The 11,499-nt window shown below is 41.9% G+C and overlaps 1 gene segment (V, D, J or C); it reads right to left on the bottom strand.

Annotated features, from left to right (window-relative positions):
- Window positions 1-346: 346 nt before the first annotated feature.
- Window positions 347-794, bottom strand: LOC134345554 (immunoglobulin lambda variable 3-9-like). The segment is given in 2 exon segments: window positions 347-657; window positions 742-794. Coding segments are annotated over 2 exon segments (351 nt in total).
- Window positions 795-11,499: the final 10,705 nt, after the last annotated feature.

Below are 11,499 nucleotides of genomic sequence, written 5' to 3'. Positions count from 1 at the left end.
TCTTCCTCTGGCAGCTTGTTGCCTGTGCCCACCGCCCTTTCCCTGAAGAATCCACCACACAGATTGCTTATAGATCTTTCCCCTCTCACTTTAAATCTATGGTATCTAGTTTGGGCTCTCGTACCCTGCGCAAATATTCTCCCAATTCACTGTTCTCGAGCGGCGGGTGTAAATGAATAGACTGTCGATGAGGCTGATGGGGTAACTTTCGTGGAATTGGATAGATTTCTTTATCCGATGAAAGGTGATGGCATTTATGGCATAAGCTGCGAATTCGCTGAGTCGGAAATGATTCGTGTGACCTCTACGCTGAGGAAGAGTTTTTGTCAGCAGCGCCGGCTGTAGTTTAACTCTGTGTGTCCCAATAGGCACAGTAATAGGTGCCGGAGTCCTCTTTCTGGAGACGGGTCACAGTTAAAATATTCTGCTTATCTCCAGCATTGCTCGCTTCAAATCTGTTATCAAATCCATCGTCGTGTACGTTGGCCCCATTATTGTAATAGAGGATCCTGACCGGGCGTTGCCCATCTGGCTGCCGGTACCAGTGGATATAGTCCGTGTTCACTGTGCCCAGATCGCATCTCATGACGGCAGTTTTGCCCACATTTCTGGTGATGGACATCGGAGATTGTGTCAATTCAGCACCGAGACATCTGCCTGTGAAAACAGAAATCAAAGTCATAACGTGTTTCAAAGTCTGAAACAAATAGAGAGTAAACGGATCAAAATCAATCAACTAACGGAGGAAAAGTATCACAAAAGCCACGCAACCCAGCCGCATGGTGTTTGTCGAGTTGTGACTGTATTTGACACGGATTTAGACGTGGCCTGGCTAGTTATAAATAACAGCAGGCTTCACGTCCCACTTTCTCGCAACGTGTCACAGACCACGCCTTCCAACTCCATTTGAAAACGACACTAGAATTTCCTCTGCATAAAATGAGATTTTGTTTGAATTGCACAGCAGTTCATTAGACGACCTGCTTGCATTCGAACTTGCTGTCGCTTAACGTGAATAAATCCGTCACGATAACAGGCCTTTCGGGTCCAACGAGCCCGGGCTATCCAATTCCATCAATGAATTCCATCCATTGTTGCTGAAGGGAATGTATAGTAGAAAATATGATGTCACCCTATCCCATTTAATAGTAGGTTTCTTTCAATTGATGGCAGTTTGCAAGGTGTGTATGTTCAGAGGGCCCAAGGTGACTTTGCACATTATTCACTGAAAACCAGTATCTGTATGAGGGATAGGTCAAACTATGAGGGAGGCAAATCAAGGAACTAGATATAATCTCCAGAGATAAGGACAACAACGAGTTGGTCGAGGGGGGCATATGAGTAGTTATTGCTATATGGAATTCCTTCGAGTGGTCTGGGCCATTTTCAAGGACACACATATGGATTTGAATAAATATACCTACACCATGTAGGTTCACTGGGCACCTACATTATGGACATTAGAAAAACAGTTGTAGACGAGTGTCTCCCCAAAAACTCATTCAGAGTCTTCTCTCGTCAGATGTCTTGTATGAACCATGAAATCAGCAATTTGCTGAGGGCCAGGTCAGAGACATTCAAGTCTGGTGACCAATAAAGCTACAAGCGGTCCTGGTACATTTTCTGGAAAGCATCCTTATGGGCAAGGACTTCTTATTTTCCAGAGTAAACCTGAATCAACAAAGGATAGTCAATAGTTGTGGCAGGGGTTAAATTCTATCACTTCTTATAAAGTAAAATCAAGTGACAAAGGTGACAACAGGGCTCACTTCTAGATGAACGCAATGCCTTCTATGCTTGTTTCGAACATCAAAACATGGAGGAACCATCACAAACACTCACAGCGCCTGACGATCGAGTGATTTTAGTCTCTGAGTCTGATATACAGGCAGCCTTCTGGAAGATGAACCCATGAAAATCATCCAGCCCAGACAGGATACCTGGCCAAGTGCTAAAGACCATTGCTAATAAACTGGCTGGACTGTTCACTGATCTTTAACCTGTCTCTTTGACTGATGTACCCATCTGCTTCAATCAGACTTCTCTGATTCTGGTGCCTCAGAGGAACATGGTGACCGTCCTCAATGACTAAAGTCCAGTATCACTTACATCCACAGTGAGGAAATGTTTTAAGAAGTGATGTTTTAAGGAAAGCAACACCCGTCATCAGAAACACCACCCACCCCACCCCTCCCCCACATTGCAGATCATGCTCTCCTCTCACTGCTCCCATCAGGAAGTACGGACAGGAGCCTCAGAACTACACCACCAGGTTCACCAACAGGTATTACCCCTCCACAATCAGGCTCTTCAACCAAATGGTATAACTTCAGTTGACCCGTCACTGAAATGTTCCCAGAACATATGGGCTCACTTTCAAGGATATTCACCTCATTGCCTCAGTATTTATTGCTTAATTATTTGTGTGTGAGTGAACTAGAGAGGACGCAGAAAAGATTCACAAGTATGTTTCTGGGATTGGAGGATTTTAGTTATAGAGATCGGATATGTTGGGACTGTTTTCCACGGAATAAAGTAGTCTGACTGGCGACCGTGCAGAGATTTAAAACAATTCTAAGGGCCATTGAGCTCAGTACACGATTTTTATTTGGTTTCGAACTTGCTCTCCTTAACATGAAGAAATCCGTCACGATAACAGGCATTTCTGGGCCAACCAGTCTGGGCTATCCAATTCTATCAATGTGATCAATTGACCTACTAACCCGGCAAGAGGAGAGATTTTGCAGATGCTGAAGGAATTCTCATTCTGACTTCTCCCAGTCCTTTCCAGTCCTGAAAAAGGGTTTCGGCCCAAGACTAATTACTCTTTTCTATAAATGCTGCTTGGCCTGCTGAGTTCCTCCAGCATTTTGTGTGTGTTGCTTTGGGCGCCTACTAATCCTTACGTCTTTTGACCGAGGGAGGAAACCGGAGCAGCCGGAGTAAACCCACGCAGCCACAGGAAGAAGGTACAAATTCCTTTCAGGACAACGACGGAACTTAACCTGGGTCGCTGGCGCTATAATACCGTTACACTAACCGATCCGGTACCGTTCCGTCGTAAAACTTTCCCCAAATTAGTCACCTCCTGACAGTTGTCTTTCCAGTTACACGTCAACATATTTAAAATATTTATCATCCCTTTATTGCTGTTTCGTGACTTTCCCGAAATTTCCCGCCGAACACCATAGTTGGAGCAAGTGGTTTCAGAGCGGCGGACGGGGGAGTTGGGTTGGGATGTTGCTCGGCTCCTTCAGACGTCAGGAGTAGATGGAGATAATTCTCACAGACACCCCCGGTTTCTCCATCCTGGCCTTCACTTTGTCTAATCTTTTGATCCTTTGTCTCCGGAGTCTGTGGCAGAACAAGGAGAGCGATATCCTCCCCACACGCTCTTAAAGTGCCGACCCTGGACTGTCTCGCATCCGCCCCGTCGCCGCGACCGTATTCCGTATACATTCCGTTGGGTGGGATGTTTGATGAACCGAATGCCATCTGCACCATGTCTGTAAATCTGTTCATCTTTCCCTATTAACGTGGTTTTAATTATTCCAACTGGGCAGAACATGTCAGTAAATATTAACTTACATTGGCTTCCGCTGTGAAATTTGAAAGGACCATATCTAATTTGCTAAGTTAGCGATACAGCACGAAGTAGGCCCAGTCAGCCTCGACAAATGGTATTAACACTAACCCAATCACGGAACAATTTAAAACCCGGAGCTGTAATAGCGTCGCGCTATTCGCTACGCTACCCCGGTGCCTGGGCAGTGTACGTCCTTTATCGAATGCCCAGGACCCTCTTTCCTGTCGCTGTAAACGTCCAATTGACATAACTAACCAAGTCCTAGTTGCACACCTCCCGCAAACCTTCTCCTTAAATCAACTCATTCGTTAACAATTTCTCCTTCCGATAACTCCTTTAGGACAGGTTATGTTAACTGATTCAGACACTTCCTGTGTAAATGCTCCGACTGCAATCGCTCTACCAGTCGTAAGACGATAAGACACAGGAGCAAGATTAGGCCATTCGATCCATTGAGTCAGGTCGGCCATTTAATCATATCTGTTTCCTTTACTCCTTTCAGCCCCATTTCGTTGTCTTTTCCGAATACCCTTTGACACTATGACTAATTAAGTACTTATCAGCCTCCGCTTCAATAAACCCAATAACTTTGCCTCCATGGCCGTTTCTGGCAACGAATTTCACAGATTCTCAGTTCCTCCTCGTTTCTGTTCTGAAATGATGTTCTATTATGTGTCTGTGCCCTTTGGTCCTGGACTCTCCCACTACTGGAAAATCTTCTCATCGTCCAGGCCTTTACATATTCAGTGGGGTTCACAGAGATATCCCGTAGTCTTCTAGGCTCCAGCAAGAACAGGCCTGCTACCATCAAATGTTCCTTATGTGATAACCCTTTTATTCCTGGAACCATTATCTTAAACCTCCTCTGGACCCTCTATAATGCCAGGCCATTCTTTGCCGGATATGGAGCCCAAAAGCACCGAGGATACTGCATAAGTAGTCTACCGATCTCTTATAAAGACTCAACATTACAGTTTTTATTTATTAGATTTCTGAATGGACAATGGATCCATTATTTTTTTTTTGCTTTGCTCTCTTCTTCTCGACTTATTTAATTTAACATATATCTAATTGTAATTTATAGATTTTATTATATATTGCACTGAACTGCAGCCGCTAAATAACGTTCCACGATCTATGTCAGTGATATTAAACCTGATTCCCATTCTATTCTGAATAAATACTAGACCCCTCGAAATTATTGCTGTCATTGCATTTGCCTTCTCCACTACTGAGTCAAACAGCAAGTTAGCCTTTAGGGAAACCCGCACCAGAACTCTCAAGGATATTGAGGACCAGATAAACAAAAAGGAAGCACATATCAGTATTGGCAGCTAGTGTTAAATGGGGCACTTGAGGAATATAAGACATATAAGAGAACACAAGCGAAAGATCGGGAAGCTGAAAGAGGATAAGTGGTTGCTCTAGAAGACAAGTTAAACCAGAATCCAAGGGTTCTATAGGTACTGGGAGCAAAAGGATAGAGATGGACAAAATTAGTCCCCTTGAAGATCAAGTTGGTCATATATGCATGAAGCTAAAATAGACGCGGAAAAGTATTAACTGTTTTATTTTTGTGTGTGAATTTACTCAGGAGACAGACACAGATACTATAGAATCTGGCAAAACACTAGAGGTCATGGACCATGTTCTGATTACAGAAGAGGAAGTGCTTGCTGTCTTGACAAGAATTTAGGGTGAATAAATACCAAAGGCCTAATGAGGTGTCCTCTCCAAAGTTGTGGGAGGCTAGTGCAGAAATTCCAGGGACTCTGGCAGTAATATTTAAAACATCCTTACCCATGGGTGAGGTAGTAGAGGACTGGAGGGTTGCTAACATTTAAGAATGGTTCTAGGAATAATCAGGAAATTGGAGCCTGGTGAACCTGACATTAGTCGTCAGTTTATCTTCGGAAGGTTTTTTCATGGATAGGATGTAGATGTACCAGTGTTTGGATAGACAGGGCCTGAAAGAGATAAGCAATATGGCTTAATGCATGGTAAGTCCTGTCCAACTAATTTATAGAGATTTTCTTTAAGGAGGTTACCAAGAAGTTTGCTGAAGGGAACACAATGGTCTTTAGAAAAGCCTTTGATAAATTACGATATGGCAGAATCGTCGAGAAGATTGAGTCGCCTGGTATTCAGGTTGAAGTAGTCAGTTAGATTCAATGTTGTCTTAGCGGAGGAAGCCAGAGAATGGTGGTTAGTGTTTGACTCTCTGCCTGGAGGCCTGTGACTAGTGCTGTGCTGCAGGAATCGGTGATTGATCCATTGTTGTTGGTCACTTATATTAATGATTTAAATGACAAGTGAACATCGTGCTGTATACATTCACATCCAAATCCTTTACATAATAATTAATGACAGAGGTCCCAACAATGACTCTTGGGTAAATTGAAATTTAATAACCACTGCACAAATAAAAGGAAAATAATAAATGCAAAGCCAATAGGGCTACAAACTAAAATTCAAACTAAAAATCTAACGCTGACACAGAGCTTTAGAAGCAGTAACTTAATAGTAAGTTAGTAGCACTCCTTTAAGGTGTCAATCTAAATTGGAGTCTTCTTTCTTGGAAAGTGGGCTATGGTAATCAGGGGATTGTCGCCGTCGTTGTGCTTCAGTCAAGACTCGACAAGACTGAAGGGAGTTAAATAAAACTACAATGCAACCCTAATTGTCTGCGATGTGCATTCTCACGAGCGTGATTGCTGATGACCGCTTTCAGCTGCCCTCTCCACAACCAACAGAGTACATGGTTTTCACAGATCACCACTCCCGCAACCCCACCTCGCCACAGTTCCAGAAGCACTGGAGACCTGTGCCCGCTGGAGGTCCTAGATGAGTGACTTTTCCAGGATGTCACGAATTGGAACCCAAGAAAGATTCTCTGGACCCTATCTCTCCCAGTCCACTAGGTACTGGACCCTGTCCCACACTGGGCGAGACGCAAGGAGGAATAGACCAGTGACCCATCCACCAAGATGAGAGGAGGGAGAGTGTCTAAGTTAGGGCTCTCGTACCCTTTGGAAATATTCTCCCAACTCCCTATTCTTGACCGACGAGTGTAAATGAATAGACTGTCGATGAGGCTGATCGGGTAACTTTCGTGGAATTGATAGAGTTCTTTATCCGAACTAAGGTGAAGGCATTTATGGCATAAGCTGCGAAATCTCTGAGTCGCAAATGATTCGTGTGACCTCTAGCTGCCGGATATAGTCCGTGCTCACTCTGCTCAGATCGCAGCTCACGACCGCAGTTTTGCCCACTTGTTTGGTGATGGACATCGGAGACTGTGTCAGTTCGGCACCGAGACATCTGCCTGTGGAAACAGAAATCAAAGTCAGAGCATGTTTAAAAGTCTGAAGCAAGAGGATTCCGAGGGAGTTGGACTTCCAGGTCATCAAGGGAATGGCGGTGTAAGGAAAAGGTCTCTCGACAAAAAAGAAGGTAAACTGCCCCCAAATCGAAATTAGACAAATACTTAATATTGTATAACTATATTAATAAAGGAGGCAAGGATGATGTCTACGAACAAGATTAAAAAGTCCGCTCAGAAGGCTGATAAACACAAAGAGACGCAGCAAGGCGACGGGCCTAGCTCTCCCACGGCAAGCCAGGACGGAGATAATGAGGAGGAATCGGTGAATCTGTCTTTGATTCTTGGAGAGATTCGCGAGTTCCGACAAGATAACAATAAACAGCTGGGAGATATTAAAGAAGAAATACTAAAAACTAATTCGAGGATAGACGAAGCCGAAGCGAGGATTGTAGGAATTGAGGAGAAGCTACAAAACGCCGAGGAAGTGATAGCAGAAATGTTGAAGCTGCAAGACCAGCTCCAGTGGAAACTAATAGATCAAGAAGGCCGCTCAAGAAGGGAAAATGTGAGGATCTACGGAGTTCCCGAAGGAACCGAAGGTAAACCCGGATTGATGATTCCCTTCGTGGAGAAGCTGCTTAGAGAGAACCTTGATATACCGGCCTCAAAAGACCTACAGATAGAAAGGGCTCACCGCGCGTTGGCACCGCTACCCCCGACAGGCGCGCAGCCCAGATTGATTCTAGTCAGATTTCTCAGTTACAGATCGAAGGAAGAGGTGCTTAAACGGGCATGGCAAAAGAAAGGTTTCATATGGAGCAACTGTAAAATCAGCTTTGACCACGATTACGCACCGGGGATACTTGCCAGACGGAAGGAATATGCGGAAACACCGAGGGTCCTGAAGAAAAACAACATCAGATTCCAGACCCTGTATCCAGCTCGGCTGAGAGTCTTTACGATGAAAGAACAAAAACTTACGCTACGGCGGAGGAGGCAACGTCGGACTTGGAGGACCGGGGACTACCTGTTAAAGTTATCACCAAACCGGAGTCGCTACTGGAGAGGATTCGGCAGAAGTTGTGGCAGCCAGTGTGGCGAGGACGCTCTGCACGAACCAGAGTGTCAAACTACAAGGAAAAGCTGCAAATATTCAGACGCGAATGTACAGAGAATACAGATTAATTAAGAGAAATGACTGAAAAGAGTAAATCGGACTTAAAGGTAAAATGAAAGCTGGTAACTGAAAATAAACTAGACGGAATAACTTGAATGGTAGCAATATGGTCGAGACATAAATAGGAGAAAATTCTCTATGGTTATTCAAACTGCCGAGGGCCCTGTAACACAGGGTGAAGATAGAGGTTATCCCTCTGAACTGAGGCGGGTCGGTGCTCAGGCCTCATTGTTGGAAGTCGGGAAAAATTTTCAAATGTTATACGTTCAAAAATGTCTAGGATGTGGTTATATGTTTTGGTTTACTGTTGAGAAGGGATTGCTTACTGTTTGGTTAGAAAAGGAGGGTTGTTTTTCTACTAGAGAAAAATGCAAATTGAATTGATAAAAATAATTTCCTATAATGTTAATGGGGTTTTGAATCCAATTAAAAGAAATAAGATTATGTCTAAATTGAAAAAAGAGAGGGCACAAATAGCTTTCCTCCAGGAAACACATATGAGCCAATCCGAACACGAAAACTTAAAAAGAATGGGCTTTAAGCATGTATTTTATTCATCATTAAAATTGAGCCACAAAAGAGGGGTAGCTATTTTAATATCAAGTACTCTTAATTATGAACATATTTCAGAGACTAAAGAGAAAGGTGGACGATTTGTAAAAATTACAGGAAGAATAGAAGGTACAGAAATAACATTGCTGAATGTTTATGCTCCACCAGATTGTGAATAGTTATTATATAGACACATTTTTGACCTAATGGTCAGTTCTCAAGGGGTAGTAATCTGTGGAGGGGATTTTAATATTAGGTTAAATCCTGCATTAGATTCTTCAAGAATAGTTACTCAGAATAAACCTCTGACTCGGAAAATAAATTTATTGATGGAGGAGTTGGGAATTATAGATGTGTGGAGGGAATTACACCCCACTGGTAAAGATTATACAGATAACTCTTTCCCTCATTCAGCATATTCAAGGATAGACTATTTCTTTATATTTAATACAGATAGACTCGGGATAAAAAAGTGTAATATTGCAACAATTGATCTGTCAGATCATAGCCCAGTCTCTATGTCTCTAATCCTGGAAAGGAAAATGAGGAAAACACTGTGGAGGTTAAATTCACATATACTCAATAACCCGAAAGTAATGGAGAGATTAAGGGGAGAAATCAAAGAATACCTAGACCTGAATGACACAGGAGAAACATCACCAGTGATTTTATGCGATACATTGAAAGCTGTCTGAGAGGAAAAATTACTTCCATTACCACTCACATGAAAAAAATCAATGCACAAAAATTAGCAGACCTTCAAGGAAAATTGAAACAACTTCAAGTTGTAGATAGCAACAAAAGTAATTCTAATTTAAAACACAAAATTAGGAAATTGCAAAGTGAAATTGATGATATTTATACATTGGAAACTCAAAGAAATTTTCTTTACCTGAGACAAAAGAATTATGAAGTAGGAGGTAAATCAGCTCGATTATTAGCATATAAATTACGAAAACAACAAGCAGACAATACAATTCATAAAATAAAGAATCTAAAGACAAAGCTTGTGGAGAATACAACAGGGAAAATTCAAGAGAGTTTTGAAACATATTATCGAGAGCTGTACTCCCAACCCCGGGCCTCCAATGAGCCCTATATAGACACTTTATTGAATTCTTTAGATCTACCCAAGCTTACAGATTTACAAAATGAATGCCTATTAGAACCAGTAACTGTCAAAGAACTAAATGTGCCCATCTCTAGATTAAAGGCTGGAAAGTCTTCAGGTTCTGATGGGTTTACTTCAGAGTGGTACAAATCGCTGAAGTCACAGTTCGCCCCATTACTACTTAATACCTTTAATTGGGTCTTGCAGAGAGGAGAAACTCCACCTTCCTGGAGAGAAGCGATTATTTCAGTTATTCCTAAAGAGGGTAAAGATAAACTAGAATGTGGTAATTATTGGCCAATTAATGTTCTTAATTTAGATTACAAATTATTTACACCTATATTAGCGCGCAGATTGGAAAAGTTTTTACGTGGCCTAATCCACTTAGACCAGACTGGATTTATTCAACAAAGACAAACACAGGACAACATAAGGAGAACTCTACACATACTAGAACAGGTTATTAAGAATGAGACAGAGACAATGGTAGTGGGATTAGACGCTGAGAAAGCTTTTGATTCGGTTAGTTGGGCATTCCTATACAGAGTGTTAGGAAGCTTCGGCTTTCAAGAAAAGTTTATTAAAGTAATCCAGACTCTACATGACAGCCCTACAGCTCGAATTAAGATAAATGGGGATCTTTCTGACTTGTTTATTTTAGAGAGAGGCACTAGACAGGGATGCCCAATTTCTCCTCTCCTTTTTGCGCTATATATTGAACCGCTTGCCCCAACTAATAAGACAGCGAAATCATAAAAGGTATCAAGGTGGCAGGGATTGAACAGAAAGTGGTGTTATTCGCAGATAGTGTTTTAGTCCATCTGAGTGAACCAGGAAAATCATTTATAGGATTGTTTACACTGTTGGATGACTTGGGAAAATATCAGGTTATAAAATAAATGTAAAGAAAACGCAAGTTATGTCCCTAAATTATACACCATCTGAAAAACTGCAGGATACATATGATCTTAAGTGGGAAGCTAAATCATTAAAATATTTAGGAATAACCCTGCTGAAGGATCTTTCAACGCTGTCACAGGTAAATTGTGGGCCATTAATTTCAGAGATAGATGCAGATATGCATAGATGGAATCTTATCCCCTTTTTAAGTTTAAATTCAAGGATAACTACCATAAAAATGAATATTCTCCCTCGGTTACTGTATCTTTTCTGGACTTTACCTGTGGAGGTGGATGATAATCAATTCAGGGAATGAGACAAATGGATTTCCCGCTTTATCTGGCAAGGAAAGAAACCTAGAATTCGATATAACACCTTACAGTTAGGGAAGAAAGGAGGAGGTATGATACTTCCTTGCTTGAGAACTTATTTTTATGCTACACAGATAACCCCTCTGTTATATTGGTGTAATAAGGAATATAAGGCTAGAGGGAAGGAAATAGAATTTGGATTAGTTGACAGTTTTCCTCTGCAGGCCTCAATAGCTGACAAAGGATTGATGGCCCAGTTGGAAAAGTTGAAAAACAGCTGGATAAATCTTACATTAAAAGTATGGCAGAAGGTGGTTAATTCATGTGGAATCAATAACATGTTAAAACTTTTCAGATGGTGTGCATATGATACCGAATTCCTTCCCAACAGAGGAGATAAAAGATTTGAACTATGGATGAAGAAAGGTCTTACAACCTACCTCTCATTTACACATAAAAGAGTATTACAAAGTTTCCAATTCCTGCAGGACAAACATGGCCTAGAACACAATGATTTTTTTAGGTACCTTCAAGTAC

Source organism: Mobula hypostoma, chromosome 1 (genome assembly GCF_963921235.1).
Source record: "Mobula hypostoma chromosome 1, sMobHyp1.1, whole genome shotgun sequence".
Classification (NCBI taxonomy): Eukaryota; Metazoa; Chordata; class Chondrichthyes; order Myliobatiformes; family Myliobatidae; genus Mobula; species Mobula hypostoma.
Note: the sequence above shows the minus strand (reverse complement) of the source record. Positions and strands in the feature narration are given on the sequence as shown.